The sequence below is a fragment of the Halichoerus grypus genome, chromosome 14 (genome assembly GCF_964656455.1).
Source record: "Halichoerus grypus chromosome 14, mHalGry1.hap1.1, whole genome shotgun sequence".
Classification (NCBI taxonomy): Eukaryota; Metazoa; Chordata; class Mammalia; order Carnivora; family Phocidae; genus Halichoerus; species Halichoerus grypus.
In genome coordinates, this window is record NC_135725.1 from 18409971 (window position 1) to 18435951 (window position 25981).

General features: G+C 38.6%; 1 protein-coding gene across 4 annotated transcripts in view; it reads left to right on the forward strand.

Moving 5' to 3' along the window:
- The first annotated feature begins 9111 nt into the window (after positions 1-9111).
- VPS13A (vacuolar protein sorting 13 homolog A) overlaps positions 9112-25981 on the forward strand; it is a 268847-nt gene continuing 251977 nt past the window's right edge. For 3 of the 4 annotated variants that reach the window (XM_036103219.2, XM_036103220.2, XM_078061571.1), the window contains exon 1: positions 9115-9418. In XM_036103219.2, coding sequence (XP_035959112.2) covers positions 9319-9418 — 100 coding nt within the window. In that variant the 5' untranslated portion in view covers positions 9115-9318. Of the gene's footprint in view, positions 9419-25981 lie in introns of all 4 variants that reach the window. The other variant, XM_078061570.1, reaches the window with a different exon arrangement.

Consider the following 25981-nt stretch of genomic DNA (forward strand, 5'->3'; position numbering starts at 1 on the left):
ACACTGTGTCTTGGATATTTTCCCCTAGATTTCAGCTCTCATGGAAACAACCAAAAACGGAACTTCTCATCATCTCCTACAAAACCAATACCTTGCTTTCATGTTCCAGTTACCATGAACGACACAATTTTGGGATTTTTTTATTTACCTCATCCACTATAGTTCATCAGTTTTCAGAGTTCATAAATTCTACCTTTATGACCCCCATTTCACTTATGCCTTTATTTTTTTTTTTTAAGATTTATTTATTTATTTGAGAGAGAGACGAGTATGTGCAGGCGGGCAAGCAGCAGGAAGGGCAGAGGGAGAGGGAGAGAAATCCTCAAGCAGACTCCCTGCTGAGCAGGGAGCCTCAGATGGGGCTCCATCCCAGGACCCCAAGATTGTGACCTGAGCTGAAATCAAGAGTCGTTGGATTGACTGAACAAGCCACCCAGGTGCCCCTGACTTATGCCTTTCTATTCATTTAAATTGCTGTCACCTAGTTGAGATCCATAACTGCCTTATGCCTGCATCTCAACAGTGGCCTTCTGGCTTCTCTCTAACTCTGGGCTTTCCCATTCCATCCTGGTCCTTGGCTCCCATCTGTGTATTTCAGATTACTTGCATTAACAGGCTGGGTAGGGTAGGCAAGGCAGAGAGACAGGGCTGGCCTTAGAACCAGCTCACCGAGCTGGTCCAGGCTCTGAGGAAGGGTTCACAGAAGCAGCAACACTCAGAATCACTCAATGGTTTACAAAGGGGGGAAAGAAGCAGGAGATACTGGTCAATATTCAGAAGTCTGGATAGGCAGAGAGTTCATATCTGGGAGGTCTTTCAAATACTGTCTAAATCAAGTTTGGCTCAGGAATGGGGAGGCTGGACTGAATAAACACGGAGGGGAGTGGTATCAGTGAATTCAGCTTGTGGGGAGCCACTTGACCCCACTGCCCCTGGGCCACAAGACTATGAAGAACAGACCCCCAGCACTTCGTATGAGTAGCCTGTCTTCTGCAGCCCTCATCTTGACCCGCCTCGCACTCCATTGCCCGACCTGTTCTAAATGATCGGAGCCCTGGATCCTTGGATTCATTACTATTTATAGTCTGGCGGTTGTAGCCAGTCCTGACACTTAATACTCTCTCTGGCCCCGCGTCTGGCTTCCCTGCATCACCCACAATTTGCATTTACTCCTTTTAATGATACCGCCTCCCTCTCTCGACCAAACATGTCTCCGGCGCGGACTTAGCTGCATGCAGGTCCTGACTCTGCTCCCCGCACAAAGAGATACATGCAGAACTATGAACAAGGTACAAAGTTGGTTAGTAGTAAAAAAGTGAAAAGAGAGCTTTGACATATCACCGAAGTTACTGCAGGAAGCGGACAGAACCCCAAGGGATCAGTGAGCAAAAGGACAGACCTGGACACGTGCAAGAGGAGCCCTCCAGCTGAGGGTTCCCCTTCGCCCCGTGTCTCCAGGGTGGAGAAGCCAGCATCGAGGGGGGAACGGTGACGTTGGTTCTGATGTCCCTGAGATGGGGAGATGATGATGATTCTGGAAGTTAGGGAAATTGCAAGTCAGGTTCAGGGGCTGCAAAGGAAATGCTGCTGTCCGGGCGCGAAGAAGGGTTGTGGGGGGAGGCTCCTAAGAAAAGGGAGTAGACAGGCGGCCCCGTAAGGAACAAACAGAAAGGAGCGAGTCTCTCCTTCCTCCTCTAGCTCCCCTAGCGCCCCCTCTCGGCAGAGCCCAACCAGGAGCCAGCTGCCCAAGCTGAGCGTGGTTTGCAGGGCCGGCCCCATGGCCAAAGGCGAAAATAGAAGGCTGGGTTTGGAGCTGACGAGCAGTAATTCAACACTTGCCAGGTATGTCTTTCCTGCCTTCCAACAATGTGTGCCTACCTTGTTCTAGGCACAGACGATAGAAAATGAACAAAACAAGAATAATAATTTGTCCTCGAGTAGCTTACATTATATTATACGCATTACAGTAAAGAGAGATAGATGGACAAAAAATAGGTAAAAAACATAGCGTGTCAGGTGGTAAGTGCTCTGAGGAAAGCTATAAAGCAGGGAAGGTTAATAGAGGAGTTCTGAGGGTGGGGGCAGGTATCAATGTTAACCATGCTGTTCAGGGGAGGGCGGAGAAAATGACCAGAGAGCAACAACAACAGTGAGTCTGCAAATAGAAGAGGAAAGAGCATTCTAGATAAGGGTAGGGTGGAGTGGAAGGCCAGTGGTGAAGGGCCTTGTCTGCCACTGTGAGGGCTGTGGCCATGCCCTTGATGATGGGAGCCGTACAGTAGCAGCTTTGGAGTACGAAAGTGACATAGTTTTAAGAGGATCTTTCTGGATACTCTTTTGAGATTACATTGCCCTCCCTGAATTCACCTCGGCCCTGACAGTGGGAACCTAATTCTGGGTCTAGAGTCTTGCCTTCCACATGCTTCCTCTTACTCTCTCTGAATCTGCCTCTCAGAGCCCAGCAGTGGGGAGTCCAAGCTGAGGGTCCCATGCCTCTTCTCCTGGGGCTGCAACTTCACTCCACAATCACAGCCTCTGGGTTTTTGTACCCTCTAAACAGTCTCTCCTTGAATTGCTCTTGGAATATTAATCTACTTCTCTGACAGTGTGTTCAGTGTGGTGAGAGCTGGGTGTGGCTTTATATCCAACATTCGTTCATTCTTTCGACAGATATGTATTAAAAACCTGTGTGTATCAAGCACAGAATAATTGATACTTTAATATGTTCTGATAAGGCATCACATTCAGATACTTTTCCTTTGGAAATAATTTACCAAGCACCCTGCGCAAGGATAGTAAAGCATCGTATAGAATCTCTTACTTCTCAGGCTCATCTCATTCTCAGGGGCACACCTAATCAGACCCCAGATTATCAGAGCCTTTAAGAAAAGGATTTCAAAATAATTATACATTTATAGAAAGTTGAAAAAAAAATACAGGGAGGTCCCACGTACTTTTCACCCAATTTCCTCCAATGGTAACATCTTACATAACTGTAGTGTGGTATCAAAATCAGGATATAAAGACATTGGTACCATCCTAGAGCTTATTTGGATTTCACCCATTTTATATGCACTCGTTTGTGTGTGTAGTTTTATGCAATTTTATTTAACTGCTACCACAATCAAGATACAGAAGTGCTCTATAAAGATACAGAAGAGGTTCCTCCCTGCTATAACCACACCTGTTCCTCTCCTCCCCACACTCACCTTTGGCAACTGCTGATCTGTTTTATAGCTCTATAATTTTATTATTTCAAGAACATTTTCGTAAATAGAATCAGCATAATGCCCTGAGATGTATCCAGGTTGTGTATAGCATTGATAGTTCATTCCTTTTTATTGCTGAGTGGTATTCCCTGGTGTGGATGTACTACATGCAATTTGTTTTTATTCATCTGTTGAAAAGTTTTTGGGTCGTTTCCAATTTTTGCCTATTAGGAATGAAATTGCTATGAACATTCTTGTACAAGTTTTTGTGTGAACAGGGGTTTCATTTCTCTAGGATACATGTCTGGAAGTACAATTGCTGGCTTGTATGGTAGGTGCATGTTTAGTTTTTTTGGTTTGGGTTTCTTTTTTCTGCTTTAGAAATTGTCAAACTGTTTTCCAGAGTAGCTATATCATGTCACATTTCCACAAAGAATGCACATATGAAACAGTTTCTCTGCATCCTCACCAGCATTTGGGGTTACCACATTTCTTTTGACCATTCTATCCGATGTATAGTGATATCTCATTTGTGGTTTTAATCTTCATTTTCCCAGTAGCTAATAATAGTGAACATATTTTTCTGTGCTTACATGCCATCTGTGTGTCTATTCATGTCTTTTGGCAGACTTTTGAGAGTTCACACAAATCTTTGTATCAATTCACCACCAGGGTTGAGAACTTGCTCACAAACTTCAGTTGGGTCCAATTTTGGGAGAACAATTTTCCAGAAGAATTATAAAATAATATACAATATAATAACATTTCTGACACATCTCTCTTCACCAGTTTAGAGGAACAAATTAAGTTTACATCTCCTTTTTAAATGTTCTAAGTGTATGACATATAGTTGAATGTAATGAAACTCAATTTCCATGGTTCAAAATCGCCAAAGCTGATTTGCTTTAGGCTAAAAACATTTCAATTAGTATAAGAGAAGTCTTATTATACTTCCTTTGTAGTAATTTTATAATATTAAACGGATTTTTTGTTTTGGGGGGAAAAAAAAATCCACACTCACTGTAAAAAAAAAAAAAATGACCAAAACTCTCACCATCTAAAGATAATCACTGTTATACGGATGGTCAACAGACACATGAAAAGATGCTCAACAGCACTCATCATCAGGGAATTACAAATCAAAACCACAATGAGATACTACCTTGCACCTGTCAAAATGGCTAAAATTAACAACACAGGAAACAACAGGTGTTGGTGAGGATGTGGAGAAAGGGGAACCCTCTTATACTGTTGGTGGGAATGCAAACTGGTGCAGCCACTCCAGAAAACAGTATGGAGGGTCCTCAACAAGTTAAAAATAAACTACCCTATGACCCAGCAATTGCACTACTAGCTATTTACCCAAAGATACAAAAATACAGATTAGAAGGGACACAACCACCCCAATGTTTATAGCAGCATTATCAACAATAGCCAAACTATGGAAAGAGCCCAGGTGTCTATCAACTAATGAGTGCGTAAAGAAGAGGTGGTGTGTGTGTGTATATATATATATATATATATATATATATATATATATATTTGCACACACACACACACATACACATACAGGGGAATATTACTCAGCCATCAAAAAGAATGAAATCTTGGCATTTGCAACAATGTGGATGGAGCTAGGGTGTATTATGCTAAGCGAAATAAGTCAGTCAGAGAAAGACAAATACCATATGATTTCACTCATACATGGAATTTAAGAAACAAAACAAATGAACATATGGAAGGGAAAAAAGAGAGAGAGAGGTTATCAAACCATAAGAGACTCTTAACAGTAGAGAACAAACTGAGCATTGATGGAGGGAGCTTGGTGGGAGATGGGCTAAATGGGCGCTGGGTATTAAGGAGGGCATTTGTTTTGATGAGCACTGGGTGTTATGTGTAAGTGATGAATCACCAAATTCTACACCTGAAACCAGTTATACCCTATATGTTAACTAACTAGAATTTAAATACAAACTTGAGAAAAGAAAATCACTATTAACAGTTGGTGGTTCATACTTTTACATTTCTTTCTCTGTGTGTGTGTACATATATATTTATATAAATTCTCTGCACACTTAAAACATGTTTTAATTTATATTATTGGTATGATACTATTCTCTTTTCACAGCATATATTATTGATTTCCTTCCATATTAGTATAGATCTGCATTATCATTTTTTTTTAAAGATTTTATTTATTTGTCAGAGAGAGACAAAGCGAGAGAAGGAACACAAGCAGGGGGAGTTGGTGAGGGAGAAGCAGGCTTCCCGCAGAGCAGGGAGCCCGATGCGGGCCTCTATCCCAGGACCCTGGGATCATGACCTGAGCCTAAGACAGATGCCCAACGACTGAGCCACCCAGGCACCCCTAGATCTGCATCATTTTTAAAGCCTGCATAATAACGCATTGTGCGTGCGTGTACACTTAACCAGCTTCCCTATTGATATTTAACTTGTTCCAATTCTTTGCTGCTATAAATAATGCTTTAATGAATGTTCTTGTGGTGATAGCTTTTTAAATTTTTGTGTTTTCTTAGAGTAAATCACTAGAAGTGGGATTGTTGAGTCAAAAGTCATATATATGAATATGTATGTATGAATATATCTATGTATCATAAATATGTATATATCAGTTTGTACATGTTTACAAACTGCCTTTTAGAAAGATTGCATCAGTTTACATTTTTACCAACACTGTCTGAGTAAAGTTCTTATACTTTACTCAACCTTTTACTTATATCTCCTTTTCAACAAATTTGTTTTTTTTTTTTAAGGGTTTGGAACATATAAATCCAAATAACTTTTAATTGTTTATAATTTTTAAACCATTAATTGAGATGGTAGCACAGGGCTTTGTGAGCTGGGTCAGTAAAACTTCCTGTAGGACGGCCATCTTCTAGAACTGTTCCTCCAGGAGCTGACCGTGTTTGGGAATGTGGTCTGCTTCAGTGACTTTGCTATCTGGCCATCCAGCCTGCTCCCCTAGTGCTGACCTCACATGGGGAATGAGGTCAGGACAAGCAGTACACAAATGATATTTACTTGTGGACAGAGAAATTAATTAGGAGAAAAAAATGTCCAAGATAACTACCAGCATGCCAAAACTTCAAAGATGGAAAGCTGTGGCTTGTAAAGTAAGCATAAGACAGCAAATCCTACTTGCAAAGTTAGGGATATATTGGAAAGTTGGATCATATTGCAGTTAGGGTTCACTCAAATTTTTTTTTTACATCTGATCAAACAATGTTTTAATTATGATCCAGAGGACAAAAAACGCCTTGCACTGATACATTCCCAAATTTGAAACTTGGAACACTTTTTTTTGGTAGTCCTCAGACTTATTTTTCAAGGTCCAACAGGTATTTGGTTTAATGGCTTAGTAAGTGAAATTATCTTTTACATGATGACATTACTATATTTTTGCTTACAAATTTTCTCAGATGGAGTAAGCAACAAGAGGACCGACTGTAAAATTGTACCTTTTAGTAATTAGGAAATGTGTGTTCATGATATTGCACCTAACACTAGATTTCAGTTACAATATGCATCTTCTTATATATTTCTAAGACTTGCTCAGCAGAATTTCTTTCATTACTGTCAATGAAATGCTTGTAGTTCTAAATTTTCAACAGTTACACTCCTCTTTCATTCAATTCCAGAGGATTTTCTGGGATTATAGAAAACTAGTATAAAGTGTTTGCAAGCTATTTAAGATGTATCTTTGGACTGAGTTCTGGAGTTCTTGTACTTTAAATTTATGGTGCTAGATTTAATAGTGGAATTTGTAGCTTCTGTCTATCTGGCTTCTTTCTTCTAAACAATACTACAGTAGCAAAATACCTCATTATGGGCTTTTCCCTTTTCTGGGCATTTCAGCCTCTATCAGTTTCCATGTACTGGTTTCTATATTAGTTGGGGGGTGGTAGAACAGAGTCAGTAAGAAGAGCCAGGTTCCAGCTCTGTTTCTGCAGAACATTAGTTATGTCACCTTGGATTGATCCCTAGCATCTCCGCTTCATGCTTGTCAAGATCAAGAGATTGAATTGGTGACAAAATAAAGACCCTTCAGATATGAAATTGTATGAAAATAATTTATGAACTCATGTAAAACAAGATTTTACACTGCTTTTTTGCCAGGCATTCTTACTTGCAAAGGCAAACCTTAAGCCTTAAAAAAAAATTTGGGTCACTACATATGAAAAGTACTAAAATGATACAAGAATTAGCAGAAAATCATCAGAGGCATTATTTATTGGTGACACTGTTAACCTTAAAAATAAAATTGCCAGTTATTTTACCAGCAAAAGATGGGTTTATTTGGGAACAGCAGAGAATTACAATGTAGGACAAGCAAGCTACCTCAAAACCGTAAGCAAGTCTAACAAACAAAAGCGAGATGCATTATTTTATAGAGGAGAAACTTGGGAGGGGTTGTATTTTTTTTTTAAGATTTTTATCTATTGATTTGAGAGAGACAGAAAGAGCACGCAGTGGGGGGACAGGGAGGGGCAGAGGGACAAGCAGACTCCCCACTGAGCAGGGACCCTGACCCAGTGCTTGATCCCAGGACCCTGAGATCATGACCTGAGCAGACAGCAGATCCTTAACTGACTGAGCCACCCAGTCTCCCCAGGAGGGGTTGTTTTGAACAAAAGTCATTTGGAGAGAAGCAAGAGTTCAGGGTGATGAAAGTTTCTCATCACCTGAGTTGCAGGGGTAATTGATTTCTTATAGGAGATGCAATGTGCCTCTTTCCCTGTTGGGGCCTGTAATTGATGATTCTTTCCCCTTGAGATTCTTCTGTTAAGGGTCTATAATTGATAATTCTTACTGTGATTGCTATTGAGTGCTAAGGCTCCCTAGCTTCCCCTTCTAGCCTTGCCAGTCCCCTTGAGGGATCCCTTTAATGTTCAGGATGCACAGAGAAAAAGTTCAAAGTACATTCCTACATCTTAAATCCTTAAGAGGGTGGTGATTAATTATAGTTCTCCATACTTCATATCCAGCATCTCTGTGAGCTCAGGCATTTGGTCCCATTTCTCATATAAGACCAAATGGGGGTGGGAAGGGGCTGAAAGAGCTTTAATTATTATTTAGTTTAGTTAGGTCAGTCATTTCATAAGCCTCAAGGGTTGAGTCTAGGTATTACAGTATTTCTTGAAGGGCGCTCAGCAGTTTCTGGACTGGCTGACTCTAACTCTGAATCTGAAGGGGCTTTCTGTGGGATGAAAGGAGGCTCCCTGTGAATAACGACCAAAAAAAGAGCGCCATATCAGATGCAGGGAAGGAAGGCGTGGAATTCCAACGCCGAGTTTACTCTTCACTGCCCTCGCCCCGCCTTCCTGGCACAATTTGCAGCTGGGTAAGTTAAGTCACCCGACGCGCATCCTGGCCTCGCGCTTCGAGCACCGGGCGGGGCAGTTACAGGCGTCCAGAAACAGGCCGGCCGGATGCAGGAACCTGTAATAATGTGAGGGGGCTCCCTAGGACCCTCCCTTGAGACGCCTGCGGCCTGACCGCGAAAGGACTGGAATCCGCCCACGCCTGGCTCAGGTGCAGGTCCTACTGGTCCGCGTGCGGGGTCGCCTCCGCTGTAGGGCGACGGGCGTTCCCTGGCAGCTGTAACCGCCGCGCCCGGCCCCGCCCCCATCCCCGCCCCCATCCCCGCCCCCGCCGCCGGTCCGGACACCGTGCGGCCGGTGAGGGCGGGGTCGGGGAAAAAACTGGCGGCTCCCTACGTTTCTCCCGTTGCCTGGTGACGGGGAGGAGGCGGGGCCAACGAGTAAAAAGAGGCGGGTTCTGCACGGAAGGGGCAGGCGTCAGAGAAGCGGCCGCGCAGCCGCCCTTGCTCTTCTCTCGCAGGCGCGCCCGGGTCGGCGCCGAGCTTGGCCCCCGCCCTGGAGGCCGCCCTGCGCACGCGCGGAGGGATCGGCCGCCTCCGCCTCTCGCAGGGCTCGCGGCGGGGCTGCGTGTCCGGCGTTCGGGCAGATATAGCCGGAGCCGCCCGGGAGCCGGTGAACCGAGCGGTCTCGAGGGAGGGCGCGGGAGGTCAGGCGCTGGAGGAAGGACCGCGGGGGGGCGGCTGCCGTGTCCACCGCTGCTGAGGAAAATGGTGTTCGAGTCGGTGGTCGTGGACGTGTTGAACCGGTTCTTGGGGGACTATGTGGTGAACCTGGACACGTCCCAGCTCACCCTGGGCATCTGGGGAGGTAACGAGACCGCCACCGCCCCTCTATCTCGTTTTCCTCCCGGCCCCTGGTTGCCGGAGCCCGGCTTTGCTTTCTCGGGGCCTCGGGCCCCTCCCTCGCCCGGCGCCACCACCTGCCGCCGCCTGCCTCGGAGTTAAATTACGTAAAGCCAGGCGGCGGTTCCAGGGCCTCTGCCCTCAAGTTGTTTGTATTCTGGCGGGAGGGGTTTGGAGTTGGGGTCGGGGGTGCGGGGTGAAAAGTCCCCCTTTTCCGAGCCGGGCGGCTGAGGGGACCCGCGACGGACTCCGAGGGCATGGGGGGCGGATCGCGCCCAGGCGACCTTCTCTGCCCGTCGCCCCGCGCTGCCCGGCTCAGGTGTGCGGGGCGTAGGGGAGGCCACGAGACGCCCCCTGGCTTGGTCCCGTCCCTGTCATGCTGTACCTCCTGGGGTTATGACGAAGGCTCGGGAGAGCCCACGGAGTGGCGCACGTTGCCTCGCACGTGAAGGCAAGGCGCCGGCGACCGAAGACGCCCTCTTCCTTTCCTCCTTCCCCAGCCCGGGCGTGTGGCTAAACCGTGGTGTCTGCTCGGCTCCCCTTTCTGGCCACCCGGGCTGGATTCGGGTTGCTGGCCTGGCTTCTGCTGATAACAGAAAGCGAAACTCATGTGCACAATCAACTCAGATGGTTGGCTGGCTATTTTCCATTCACAGCCTGACCAAGGAGCGTGTCACGTTTGGGATTTTGTGGGTCAGAGTGAATTTTTTTTTTTTTTAAGGAACTAGGTGCGTTGTGCAACGTCTCAGACCTATAAAAGACGGGGATGAAACGTGCCCTTAGGTTGCTTAGATGAAGGACCGAAACTTTGTATCCCTGTACTCTGGTGCGCTACCTTATTTGGAGCGTCATTATTAGTGTTTCCAGCTGTATTCTGCCCTTCTTTATTTTAAGTACCCGTTGTAGATTGGATTCCTTTTGCGTACGAAGGGAAGCTCCTAGACCAAAGTTAGGGTTAATTTTTTTTTTTTTTTGGACTTAACTGTTAATATGCACACACTTTCAGCCCTCTTCTAAGATACTCATTTATCTTGATTTTTCTCCTTTATGAAAGAGTGTGAGTAGATAATTAGTTTGATAGAGATAACCTCTTGTTAACTGCTGTTGGTATCTAGTACCATGATAGAGTCAGACTGCAAGAACTAGGGACATGGGGGCTAGCTCTGCATCTCTGACCTGTATCAGAAACTTGAAGATTGTTTTATTCTGCTTCTCATTTGCGGAGTAAAAATAATACAATTTGTCTTGACACACCTCAGAAGGAACCTTGAAAACATTTTGTAGTGTGCTTTGATCTGTAGTGGAGGGTTGCTTCTGGTTCAAGGCGGAGGTTTGTGTAGAGTGTGATTTATGGGTGAATTTATTTAAAATTTGTATACAGTAAAATTCACTCTTGTGATGTGCGGTTCTGTCTTTCTTGACAAGTGCAATGTCAAGGAATGTAGCCACTATCACAATCATGATACCAAAAAGTTCCATTAGGGTGCCAAAATTCCCTGTGCTTCCCCTTTTCGGTCCACCCTTTCCAGCCCCCGTATCTCCTGGCAACCACTGATCTGTTTCCATCCTTAGAGTTTTTTGTCTTTTCTAGAGTGCCATATAAATGGAAGTATATGGTGGATAGCTTTTGGGGGTCTGACTGCTTTTACTTAATTTCACTCCTTTCACTTCTTATGTAAAATGAATTTGAGAGTCACCCATGTGTTGTATGCATCAGTATTTCATTCCTATGTGTATATATTTTTTTCATTCCTATATTTTTGAGTGGTTATTTTTTGTGTGGATGTGTTATAAATGTTTGTCTGATGGTTTCCCCTTCTGGCCATTATTAATAGAGCTGTTAATAAACATTCATGTACATACAGGTTTTTGTGTGAACATAAATTTTTATTTCCCTTGAGTTAATACCTAAGAGTGGGATTGCGAGGTCTTATGGTAAATGACCATTTGATTTCTGTGAAACTGTGGAGCTCTTTTCAAAGCGGCTTTACCATTTTGCTATCTCAGCAGCATTGTATGAGTGCATAGTTGCTCTACACCTTTACTAGCATTTAGTATTGTCATTTAAAAAACTTTTTTTTTAGCCATATTCTAATAGGTATATAGTTCTAAAGTATTGGTAGTTTTAATTTGCATACCCTTAGTGATTAAAGATGTTGAGCATCTTTTCATGTTCTTTACTGTTTGTATAGTTCCATTGGTGAAGTGTCTGTTCAAATCTTCTGCTTACTTTAAATTTTTCTATTGAGATTTAACTTACATACCATTAAGTTCACCCTTTTAAAAACGTTATTTATTAATGTAGTTCACATACAATGTTAGTTTTAGGTGTATAACAGTGATTAAACAATTCTGAAGGTTATGAAATGCTCACCATGATAAATGTTGTCACCATCTGTTGTCTTACAACATTATCACAGTATTTACTGCATTCCATCTGCTGTACTTTTCCTCTTGAATTTACCCTTCTAAAATGTACAGTTGTTTTTTCATGTAGTCACAAAATTATGCAACTATCACCAATTCCAGAACATTTTCAACACCCCCAAGTAAACCTCATATCCATACCCATTAGCAGTCGCTCAAATTCTCTCCTGATCCCCCGAACCCTACCTCCAGCAACTACTAATCTACTTTATGTCTCTGTGGATTCACCAGTTCTGGGCATTTCATTTATATGCAGTCATGCAATGTAGGTGGCCTTTTGTTTCTGGCTTCTTAAAATTATTTTTTTGAGCTTCATGTTGTAGCGTGTATCATTTCTTTTTATGACTGAGCAATATTCCATTGTATGAATAGATCACATTTTGTTTATCCATTCATCAGGTGATGGTCATTTCAATTATTCCTACTTTTTGGCTTTTATGAGTAATGCTGCTATGAACATTCATATATACAAGTTTTCGTTTTTTTTTGTTTTTGTTTTTTTTTGTGGGCATATGTTCTAAATTTTCTTGGGTGTATGCCTGGGGTAGAATTGCTGAGTCATATGGTAACTCTGACTTTTTACAAACTCTTTATTGCAGTTATTTTCTTATTGTTAAGTGTTGAAAGTTCTTTACATATTATGGGTATGAGTCCTTTGTCAGATAGGTGATTTGAAAATTTTTTCTTCTATTCCAATTCTGTCTTTTGCAAAGCAAAAGTTTTAAATTTTGATCAAGTCCACTTTAGCAGAAACTTTTCATGAGTCATGCTTTGGTGTATCTATGAAATCTGCCTTCCCTGAAGTCACAAAGATTTTCTCCTATGTTTTCTTGTAGAAGTTTTATAATTTTATATTTAGATTTCTGATCCATTTTTGTATAAAGTGTGGTATAGGTTGAAGGTTGATGTTCATTTGTTTGCATGTGGATGCAAATATCCAATTGTTGCAGCACCATTTGCTGAAAGGAATATCCTTTCTCCATTGAATTATTTGTGCACTTCTGTAAAAAATTGGACTTTATATTGTATGGGTTTATTTTTGGATTGTAATCTGTTTCGATACTATGTCCATTCTTTCAACAGTACCACAGTTGTCTTGATAACTCTAGCTTTATAGTAAGTCTTGAAATCAGGTAGTATCATCCCTCTAACTATGGTGTTTATGAAATTTTTTAAAAACATATCAGTGTTTTATGTATAGAAGTTGGTTATATATTGATAAGTGAAGCTTCAGATAATAGCTTTTAGTGCTTAAAAATCCTTTTGAGAATTTAAAAAGCAGTAATTTTGATAAACTTAAAAATATTGGAAAATTTCAATAATAGAAACTAGATGCTGCTTGGGAAAATTGTTAAAGACTTAATATATTTATGGCCTAATGTTAGGAGGACCTATTGGTTTTAAATATATGCTTTTGCTAGGTGTCTGTAATAATCCAGCTGATTTCACTGTTAGCATAATTAAGTGTTAATTAGTATTCAGGAGTTCACATGGATGTTTTCAAACCTGGTAATTGGTAGTGCTCTGAAAATTTGTTTCTGAGATGATTTTTTGGAAATTAGAATCAATTTTTCCTTGGAAACATTGTTATATATGAATGAAGAGTTCCTAAAAAAATCTATGTAATGTAGCAGAACAGTGCTATTACAGTGGGCCCTACAGGAAGTAGGCTGAGTGCAGGAAGAATCTATTTTGTGAGGGGGAAAGAAGACTTGAACTTTATCTCACACTCTTGGTGAATTTTGATGTTGGTATACTTTTTATGCACTGCTATTTATAATTCTCCACCCTTTTTATATGTCACCTACTTAGGGAGGTAGTAGTACTTCATAGACAGTTCTGAGATTCATCTTCCAACTTTTCTAAGCAATCTAGAATTTCATGTTTCCTTCAAGATCTAGCATCAGAATCAGCCATATGTGCTTGTTACAGATACAGATTTCTGAACTGCTGTCCAGAGATTATAATTCATTTATGTGAAGCAGTACACCAAAATCTTTTTTTACTTTTTTTTTTAAACAAATGATAGAGGATTGTGATGCACAGCTAGGTGCATTTTTAAAGTACTTTCAGGGCAAAAGTATTAGAAATTCAGTGGCAGAAGCAGTGTGATAGAATTATCATTTGTAATGCAAGGAATACCTGTACTTTATAGCTCTTCCTTCTGTAGTCTTCTTTCATCTCTTTCTCTCTTGTTTTCTTTAAAATTATAAAACTCCTAAATTGCAGGGTTTTGTTTTTTGTTTGTTTTTGTTTTGGTGGTGGCTGTTACACCCGACATTGTTATGTAACATTAGAAACTTGGATTTCTTGGTTTTGTTTTTTTTACCTAGGATATTTTGTTTTTGAAATGTTGCTCTCCCAGTTTTCTCTTTATAGTAGACTTTAATGTGCAGTGGCTTCCTATTGCCTACCCCCAGTATACCCCAGGGGCTTTGTAGGAAGATGAAGACTCAGGGCACAATTCCTTTCCCTCTTCAGCTTCATTATTTTCCATAATTTTATCTTCCATATCCCTATTTGTTTTTTTTGCTTCTTCCATTCTCATTGTGATTCCATCCAGTCGATTTTGCATCTCAGTTACAGCATTTTTTATTTTGGCCTGACTAGTTTTTAGGTCTTCTCTTTCTGCAGCAAGGGTTTCTCTGGTGTCCTCTATGCTTTTTTCGAGCCTGGCTAGTATTCTTATGACTGTTGTTCTAAGTTCTTGTTCAGATGTATTGCTTGTATCTATTTTGAGCAAGTCCCTGGCTGTGGTTTCTTCTTGATCTTTCTTTTGGGGAGAATTCCTCCATCTTGTCATTTTGGCTAAGTTTCTGTCTTTTGCATGTTATGAAAGCTTGTTATGTTTCCTGCTCCTGAGAGTAATACTGTATTTAAAAGGGGTGGTACACTGTCCAGGGCCTGGTGCTTCAGGAAGTGTTTTCTATTGTATGCTGTGTGCACTCTCCTGCTCTGTTTTGGCTGCCCTTTCCCACAGGTCCGTCTCCTCTGTAGAGTTCTTCCTTGCTTGCAGTGGGAAGTGTTTGGGTCTTTAACTAGGTGTGCTTTGATTTGTTTATTAAGATAAGCCTCACAGCCACCACATTGTCTCTCTCTAATTGTGCAGATTGTTTTCTTAATCTTCAGATCAATTTCCTAGTTGTTCAAAATGATTTGATGCCAGTCTAGCTATGTTCAAAGGCCAAGGCAAGCCCAGGGCCCCCCCACTACTCTGCATCTTAACTCTTTCCACTCAGGGCACAATTCCTGATTTGAAGGAGTCCTTCTGTGATAGGAATATGCTGGGGGAGCCAAACAAATGTTTGTTGAAGTCTAGTGGTTAATTGCTGATTCTAATTTCTTAAATATTATTTTTAGCTTTACGTTTTGAGAAACTTTCATAGAATGTTAGAGCTGAAAGGGAATATTTTATTATGGAAAGTGTTCAGAACTACAGAATGTTTCAAGATTTTACAGTCCCTATACCTACAATCTAGATTGTACTACTAACTATGTATTAATAGCTTTACTGAAATAATAATTGACATGGTAAAATGTACATATTTAAAGTCTACAGTTAGATTAATCTTGATATATGTATCCTCTTGGGAAACAGTCATCATGATCAACATAAGAGAAGTATCCATCCCATTTAAAAGTTTTTTTTGCCCCATATCCAGAGGCATCCAATTTTCTCATTTTGTTGTTGTTCTACCATACATACCTCTCTTCCTGGTTTGCTGAAAGTTTTTTTTTTTTTTCTTCTTCTTTCCTCCAAGAATGTGTGTTAGGTTTTATAAAATGGTCTATGTCTATTGATATGATCATAAGATTTCTCTTCTTCAGACTGTTGATGTAATGGATTACATTATTGATTTTTTTGAATGTTGAATGAGCCTTTCATACCTAGAATAAATCCCACTTGGTCTTGGTATATAATTATACATTGTTGGATTCAATTTGATATTTTGTTAAGGATTTTTGCATCTATATTCACTGAGAAGTAATGGTCTGTAACCGCGCCCCCCCGCCCTTGCAACATGTTTATCTGGTTTGGGTAATGCTGACCTCCATAAATGAGTTAGGAAGTGTTCCTATGCTTCTGTTTCCTAGAAGACATTGTAGGGGCTTGGTATCATTTTTTCCTTAAATGTTTGGTAGAATGTTAGTGAAACCCATCTGGGCATTATGCTTTCAGTTTTGAAAGATTATTAATTATTGAATCAATGTCTTTAATAGATACAGGCCTATTTGTATTTTTTTCTTGTGTGAGTTTTGCTGGAATATATCTTTATAGGAATTGTAACTTGTGGACATGTTTGTATTCCTTTATTATCCTTTTAATGTCTACTGGATCAGTAATGAAGGCCCTTCCTTTCATTTGTGATATTAGTAATTTGTGTCTTTTTCTTTCTTAGTTAATCTGGCTAGAGAGTTACCAGTTTTATCGATCTTTTCAGAGAACCATCTTTTGCTTTCATTGGTTTTTCTCTTGATTTTTCTCTATTGAATTTCACTGATTTCTGCTCTAATTCTTATTTTCTTCTGGTTACTTAGGATTTAATTTGCTCTTTTTCTAGATTCCTAAGGTGGAAGCTTAGATTATTGATTTTCGATCTCTCATCTTTTGCTTTTTTTTAAAAATATATCTTATTTGGAGAGAGAGAGCGTGCGCATGAGAGAATGTGCAAGTGTGAGCAGGGGAAGGGGCAGAGGGAGAGGGAGAGAGAATCCCAAGCAGACTACGCGCTGAGCACGGAGCCAGAGTTGGGGCTTCATCTCACAACTCTGAGACCACGACCAGAGCTGAAACCAAGAGTTGGTTCCTCGAATGACTGAGCCACCCAAGTGCCTCTTTTCTTCTTTTCAAATATATGTATTCAGTGGTAAATTTCTTTCTAAGCCTTGATTTTGCTGCATGTCCAATTTTGAAAACTACTTTAATTTGATTCAAGATACTTTACAGTTCCCTTTGAGATGACTTCTTTGGCCTTTGTGTTATTTTAAGTTAACATTTATTAAATCTTCAGATATTTTGGGACTTTCTAGCTTTCTTTTTGTTACCGATTTCTAGTTTAATTCCATTGTATGAAAGCAGATTTTGTATGACTTTTATTCCCTTAAATTTGTTAATGTATGTTTTATGGCCCAGAGTTTGGTTTACTGTGGTAAATGTTCTGTGTGAGCTTGAGAAGAATATGTATTCTGCTATTTAGTAAGAAATGTTCTACAAATTTTAATTAGATATCTTTATTTTTAGTTTGTCTATGCCTTTATATTTAGAGTGGGTTTCTTGCGGACATCTTATTGTTGGGTTTTGTTTTGTTTTATCCACTGTGTCAAGTTTTGTCTTTTAATTGGTATATTCAGACCATTTATATTTGAAGTGATTATTGATATAGTTAGGTTAGTGGATATCTGTTGTATTTGTAGTTCTTTTCTCTTTCTTGCATGTATGTCTTTGCTTTTTAAAATCTTCCCCCTTTTCTGCCTCTTCTGGTTTTAATTGAGTATTTTCTATAATTTTATTTTTTCTCCTAACATATCAGTTACACTTCTTTAATTTTTGGGGGGGGGTTCTTGGAATTACAGTATGCATTTAAAACTAATCTAAGTCCAATCAAAACTACATTGCTTCATAGTAGTGGAAGGACATTATAAAGAGTTTTCCATTCCATTCCTTTTGCTCCTTATAATGTTGCTGTCATTCATTTCACTTATCCATAAGCTATACTTACCCAATGCACTGTTGCTATTTTATTTTGAATAGTGTTCCATTAGATCATTAATAATGAGGAAAATAAAAAGCTTAATTTTACCTTTATTCCTTTTCTAATAAAAAGGAATTGTAGATTCCTTTTAGATCTTGTAGATCTGGAGTTTCTGACCTATATTGTTTTCCTGCTCTGTGAAAACTTTGAGCATTTCTTACTTTTTTTTTTTGTTTGTTTATTTTTAGCATTTCTTGCAAGGGAGGTCTAGCAACAAATTCCATCAGTTTTTGTTTGAGAAAGTATTTCTTTTTTACATCACCACTTAAAAAATATTGTGGTAAAATACAACATAAAATTAATCATCTTAACAGTATTTTCACTTTTAGGTGTACAGCATATTGATTCAACAATTCTGTACATTACCCGGTGCTCACCCTCAGTATAGTCACCATCTGTCACCAAACATTTCTGCAACATTATTGACTATATTCCCTGTGCCGTGCTTTTCATTTCTGTGATTTCTTTATTTTATAACTGGAACTTTGTACTTAATTGCCTTTACCTATCTTGCCCATGCCCCTCCCCCCACACCTACCTTTCCTCTGGCAGCCACCAGTTTGTTATCTGTATTTAAAAGTCTGCTTTTTGTTTCTTTGTTTTGTTTTTTAGATTCCACATATAAGTGACATCATGGTTTTTGTCTTCCTCTGATCTATTTCACTTAGCATGATATCCTCTAGGTCCATCCATATTGTCGCAAATGGCAGGGTCTCATTCTTTTATATGGCTGAGTAATACTCTGTGTGTATATGTGGGTGGGGGTGTATATATCCATTCATCTGTTGGTGGACACTTGGGTTGCTTCCATTTGTTAGCTATTGTAAGTAATGCTGCAATAAACGGTGCATATATCTTTTAGAATTAGTGTTTTTGGGGTTTTTTTTTTTTTATAGTTTTCAGAGTACAGGTCTTTTATTCTTTTTGGTGCAATTGTAAAAGGAATTGTTTTCTTAATTTCTCCTTCTGTTACTTTGTTATTAGTGTATAGAAATTCAGTAGATTTCTGTATATTAATTTTGTGTCTTGCAAGTTCACTGAATTCATTTATCAGTTCTAATAGTTCTTTCGGTGGAGTTTTTAGGGTTTTCTGTTTACAGTATCACTTCCTCTGCAAGTATTACTTTTTCTTTGCTAATTTGAATGCCTTTTATTTCTTTTTCTTATCTGATTCCTGTAGTTAAGAGTTCCATTATTATGTTGAATAAAGTGGTTAAGAGTGGACATCCTTGTCTTGTTCCTGATCTTTGAGGAGAAGCTTAGTTTTTCACCAGTGAGTATGTTGTTAGCTGCGGGTTTTTCATACATGGCCTTTATTATGTTGAGGTATGTTCCCTCCAAATCTTTGTTTTACTGATAATGGGTGTTGCATTTTGTGAAATGTTTTTTTTCCTGTATTTACTGAGATCATCATAGGGCTTTTATCCCTTCTCTTGTTAACGTGATATATCACACTGATGGATTTGTGAATATTAAACCACTCTTGTATCCCTGGAATAGCTTAATTGTGGTCAGTGATTTTTTTAAGGTATTGTTGGATTTGGTTTGCTAGTATTTTGTTGAGGATTTCTGCATTGGTGTTCATCAGTAATATTGGCTTGTGGTTTTCTTTATAGTGTCAGGGTGTTGCTGGCCTTGTGGAATGAATTTGGAAGTTTTCCTTTCTATTCTGTTTCTTGGAATAGTTTGAGAATACGTTTTAACTCTTTAAATGTTTGGTGGAATTTACCTGTGGAGCCATCTGGTCCTACACTTTTGCGTGTTGGGAGTTTGTGATTGCTGATTCAATTTCATTACTAGTCATAGGTCTGTTCAGATTTTCTATTTCTGATTTAGTTTGGAAGATTGTAGTTTTTAGGAATTTATTGATTTCTTCTCAGTTGTCCAATTTGTTGGCATATAATTTTTCGTTATATTCTCTTATAATCCTTTGCATTTCTATGGTGTCAGTTATTTTCATGTTAGCCATTTTTTAGGGTACAGTTCAGAGGCATTAGGTGTATCCATATTGTTGTGCAGCTATCACCACCATCCATCTCCAGAACTCTTTTCATCTTGCAAAACTGAAACATTGTACCTCTTGAGGAATAACTACTTATATCTCCTTCCTTCAGCTACTGGCACCTATTATTATATTTTCTATCTCTATGAATTTGACTCTACTAGGTACCTCCTATAAGTGGTATTATATAATGTTTGTCCTTTTGTGTTTGGCTTATATCATGTATTAGGGTAATGTCTTCAATGTCCATCTGTTACAGCATATATCAGAATTTCATTCACTTTTAAAGCTGAACAATATTTTGTGTATATATCACATTTTGTTTCTCCATTCATCTGTAAATAGAGACACATGGGTTGCTTCCACCTTTTGGCTATTGTGAATCAGGCCCTACAAACATCAGTGTGCAAATACATTTTTGAGTCCTTGCTTTCAAATGTTTTGGTATATACCCACAAGTGGAATTGCTGGGTATTTCTTTTTAATTTTTTGAGGAAGTGTCATACTACTTTCCAGATGTACCATTTTACATTTTCACTGACAGTGCGAAAGGTTCTAATTTCTCCACATTCTCAGAAACATTTGTTATTTTCTCTTTTATTCGTAGTAGCTATCCTCATGGATGTGAGGTATTATCTCATTTTTTTTGACTTGCATTTCTCTGATGATTAGTCCTGTTGAACATCTCATTGGTTAATGGCCATTTATAGGTCTTTGGAAAAATGTCTTTTGGAAGACCTTTGCCATCCTTTAATTGGGTTGCATTTTTTTTTTTTTTTTAGTAGAGTTGTAGGCATTCTTTATATACTCTGGATATTGACCGTTTATCAGATATGTGATTTGCAAATACTGTTGCCTTTTCACTGTTGATAATGCCCTATGATGCATAAAAGTTTTTAGTTTTGATGAAGTCTAGATCATCTTTTTGTTGTTGTTGCCTGTGCTTTTTGGTGTCATATCCATCCAAAAGAAATCATTGCCAAATTGACTGTCATGGAATTTTTCACTTATGTTTTCCTCTTAGATTTTTATAGTTTTAGATCTGAAATTTGAGTCTTTGATCTACTTTCAGTTAATTTTTGGATATGGTGTGTGGTAATCCAGCTTCATCTTTTGCATGTGAATGTCGTTTTCCAGTGTTATTGATGACATTTCCAAATTGAGTGATCTTGGCAGCCTTATCAAATTCATTTGCCTGTATATGTGAGGATTTATTTCTCAGCTCCCTGTTCTTTTCCGTTGGTCTGTGTGTTTGTATACTGGTGCTACACTGTTTTGATTACTTTGTTTTTGTATTAAGTTTTGAAATCAGGAAGAGTGAGACTTCCAGTTTTCTTCTCCCCCACCCCCCACCTTCTAAAAAGATTGTTTTAACAATGGGGGTATCCCTTGTGATTCCACATGAATTTAAAAATGGATTTTTTATTTCTGCAAAAAATATTGGGATTTTAATGTGGATTGCATTGAGTCTGTAGTTTGCTTTGGGTAGTATTGTCATCTTAATATTAAGTCTTGCAGGCTATGAACATGGGATGGATGTCTTCCTGGTTATGTATGTGTGCCTTTAACGGCATTCAGCAGTGTTTTATAGTTTGAAGGTACAAGTCATTCACCCCTTTGGTTAAGTTTATTCCTAAGTGTTTTGTTATTTTCCATGCTATTTTAAATGGAATTGTTTAATTTTTATTGTGGACTACTTATTATTAGTGTAAAGAAACACAACTGATTTTTGTGTTTTGATTTTGTATCCGGCAACATTGCTGAATTCATTTATTCTAACATGCTTTTTTTTGATGGGAAATTTAGGGTTTTCTTCATATAAGATTATGTCGTTGGTGAATAGAGAATTTTACTTCTTCCTTTCCAACGTGGATGCCTTTTATTTCTTGTCTAATTGCTCTGGCTAGGATTCTCAGTACGATGTTGAAGGAAGGTGGCAAAACTGTGCATCTTCATCTTGTTGCTGATGAGAAGATTTGTTTTTCACCGTTGAATGTGATGTTCGTCGTGGGCTTTTCATATGTGGCCTTTGTTACATTGAGGTTGTTTCCTTTTATTCCTAATATGTTGAGGGTTTTTGTCATGAAAGGGTATTGAAATTTTTTGAATGCTTTTTCATTGAGTTGTGGTTTTTTTTCTCCCCTTCAATCTGTTAATGTGGTGTATTGCATTGATGTTCTTATATGAAACCATCCTTGCATTCCAGGAATAGTATTGGGTTGTGGTATATAATCCTTCTAATGTGCTGTTGAATTTTGTTTGCTAGTATTTTGTTGAGGGTTTTTTTGTCAATATTCATTGGGGGTAATGATCTGTAATTTCCTTGTAGCATCTTTGTCTCTGGTATCAGATTCATGCTGACCTCATAGACTGAGTTTGGAAGTATTTCCTTCTCTTTAGTTTTTTTGGAAAAGTTTGAGGAGGATTGGTGTTCTCAAATGTTTGGTAGAATTCACCAGTGAAATCATCTTGTCCTAGACTTCTGTTGTTGGGAGGTTTTTGATTAGTGAGTAAATCTCCTTACATATTATAGGTCTGTTCAGATTATCCATTTCTTGATGATTCATTAGTAGTAGGGTATGTTTTTCTAGGAATTTATCCATTTCATCTAGGGTATCCAGTTTGTTGATGTACAGTTGTTCATAGTACTTTCTTAAAATCTTTTATTTCTCTGTAAAATCGGTAGTATGATTCCCTCCAATATTCCTGATTTTAATTGTTTAATTCTTCTTTCTCTGTTTATTAGCTAAAGATTTTTGAGGAACCAATTTTTGATCTCACCAGTTTTCTCTATTGGGTTTTCTGTTCTCTATTTTAATTATCTCTGTTCTAAACTTTATTATTCTTTCTGGTAGCTTTGTGCTTAATTAATCTCTATTTCTTTAAGGTACAAATTTAAGGTGTTAATTTGGGCTATTATTTTTTAATGTAAACACTTACAGCTGTAAGTTTTCCCAGGACTGTCTTTGTTGCAGCCTATAAATTTTGGTATGTTGTGCTTTCATTTTAGTTTTTCTTAAGTTTTAAAGTTTTTCTTGTGATTTCTTTTTTCTCGTGATATCTTCTAAGGATTTCAATGTCTTAAAATTCAGATTTTTGTTGTTGTTGTTGTTGTTTTTGCCTAATACATGACCTGTCCTGAAGAATGTTTCATGAGCACTTGAGAAAATTGTGTATTCTGCTCTTGTTGAGTAGAGTGTTTCATATATGTTTTTAAAGTTCAGTTTGTTTCCTTCTTAATCTTCTGTCTGGTGATTCTATCCATTATTGAAGTTGTGTGCTGAAGCCTCCTACCATTATTATAGAGCTGTTTCTTCTTTTTTTTTTTTTTTTTTAAAGATTTTATTTATTTATTTGAGAGAGAGAATGAGATAGAGAGAGCATGAGAGGGGGGAGGGTCAGAGAGAGAAGCAGACTCCCTGCTGAGCAGGGAGCCCGACCTGTGACTCGATCCTGGGACTCCAGGATCATGACCTGAGCCGAAGGCAGTTGCTTAACCAATTGAGCCACCCAGGCGCCCGAGCTATTTCTTCTTATCTGTCAATATTTGCTTCATATTGTGCTCTGGTGTTTGGTGAATATATGTTTACAATTGGCATGCTATGTTTATAATTAGTGAATTGACACTTTTATTATTATATGATGTTCCTCTTCATCTCTTATAATAGCTTTTGACTTACAGTCTGTTTTGTCTAATATGTGTATAGCCATATCTGGTCTCTTATTATTTGCATGGGAAATCTTTTGCCATTTTTGCACTTAAATTTTAACTATGTATGTTCTTAGAGCTATAGGGGCATCATGTTTTGTTTGGTTTTAAGTACATTCTGCCTGTGTCTTTTGAATGGGGAGTTTAAACTGTTTACATTTATTTCTTTTCAAATTTTTATTTAAATTCCAGTTCACATAGAGTGTAATGCTAGTGTTAGGTGTAGAATTTAATGATTCATCACTTATATGCAACACCCAGTGCTCGTCACAAGTGCCCTCCTTTATCCCCACCACCTGTTTAACCCATCCTTCTGCCCACCTCCCCTGCAGTAACTCTCAGATTGTTCTCTATAGTTAATAGTCTGTTTCGTGGTTTGCTCATTTTTTTGTTTTTTATTTATTTTTTACCCATTTTCATCTGTTTTGTTTAAATTCCACACAAGAGTGAAATCATATGGTATTTGTCTTTCTCTGACTTATTTGCTTAGTATACTACTCCCTAGCTCCATCCATGTCTTGCAAATGGCAAGATTTCATTCAGTTTTATGGCTGAGTAATGTTTCATTGTAAATGTGTGTATATATATGTTTATATGCATATAGACACACACACATACACATACACCATATTTTCTTGAACTGTTTACATTTAAAGTAATTACTGATAGGAAAGGCTTACTATTTTCATTTTGTTAATTATTTTCTGCATGTCTTATAACTGTTTCATGTTTTAACTTTCTTCCTTTGTGTTCATTTTTTTTTTTGTGACCCTTTTTGATTGCCTTATTTCCTTTTTGTATATTCTGTAGATATTTTTTTGTGGTTCTGTAGGAATTACATATAATACCTTAACGTATAAGAACGTATCTTAAACTGATACCAACTTTAATCCCATACAATAACGTTACTCTTTTACAGCTTGCCTTCCCAACTTTGTTATTGATGTAACAGATGACATTTTTACACATTATGTACCTATTAACATAGACTTACAATTCTTAAGTTCTTTTGTTTTTTAAATGAAAGAGTTGAATTTAATTTAAATTTCAAAAATAGAGAATAAAAAATGGAGTTACAAAGTAAAATTATAATAGTAGTTTTCATATTGTCCATGCACTTGCCTTTCCTGGAGAACTTTATATTTTCATATAGCTTCGAGTTACTGCCTAGCATCCTTTTTTTTTTTTTTTAAGATTATTTATTTGAGATAGAGCATGTGCATGCACATGAGTGGGGGGAGGGGCAGAGGGAGAGAATCTTCAAGCAGATTCCCCACTGAGCACAGAGCCCAATGTTGGGCTCATCCCATGACCCATGAGATCGGGACCTGAGCTGAAACCAAGAGTCAGACACTCAACTGACTGAGCCACCTAGGTGCCCCATGCCCAGCATCCTTCTTTTCAACTGGAAGGACTCTGTTTAAGATTTCTTGTAAGATAGATCTGTTAATGAAGTCCCTCAGCTTTTGTTTATCTGAGAATATCTTAAAAATTTTTTTCCTAATTTTTGAAGTAGATATAATACTTTGTTGAATATAATATGGTTGAATATAATATAATATGGTTCTTGGTTGACTTTTTTTTTTTTTTTCCTTTCACCACTATAAATGTATCATTTTCTGTAAGGTTTCTGCTGAGAAATCCACTGATAGTCTTTTTGAAGATCCTGTGTAGATGTCAAATTGCTTTTGCTTTTAATACTCACTGTTGTTGATGATCATGTTTCTTGGTTGAGATTCTTGGATTTCTGTATACGTATCTTTCCTCAAATTTGGGAAAATTTTGGATGTTACTTCTTCAACTAAGCTCTGCCTCTGTCTTTCCTCCTTTTGGGACTCTCATAATGCATATTGATCCATTGATCCATAATGCATACTTACTTATGTCTCATAAGTCTGTTTCCCTCGGTTCACTTTTTTTTTGGCCATCACTACATTTTCAGATGACCTGTTTTCAAGTTTGTTAATTCATTCTTTTGTCTGTTGGAGTCTGCTTTGGATGTTCGCTGGTGAATTTTTTAATTCAGTTATTCCTTGTACCTTTGTCGGGGAATGTGTGTGTTTTTCTCTGCTTTTTTTCAAGATTTTTCTTTTTGTTGGCCTAATTTACATAAAACATTGTATAAGTTTAAGGTGCACCACATTATTGATTTGCTACAGTTATATATTGCAGTATGATTATGATGGTAGCTTCACTAACATCTCTATCCTGTCACATAATCATCATTTCTTTTTTGTGGTGTGAACATTAAAGATCTAGTGTCTTTGTTGGGACGCCTGGGTGGCTCAGTTGGTTAAGCGACTGCCTTCGGCTCAGGTCATGATCCTGGAGTCCCGGGATCGAGTCCCGCATCAGGCTCCCTGCCCGGCAGGGAGTCTGCTTCTCCCTCTGACCCTCCTCCCTCTCATGCTCTCTGTCTCTCATTCTCTCTCTCTCAAATAAATAAAAAAAAAAAAAAAAAAAATCTAGTGTCTTTGCAACTTTGAAATATATAGTACAGTATTGTTGATTATAATGCACTGTGGTGTGCATTAGATCTCCAGAACTTAATCATCTCCTAGTTGCAAGTTTGTATCTTTTAACATAATTTCCCCAGTTCCCCCACATCCTAGCCCCTGGTAACCAGGATTCTACTCT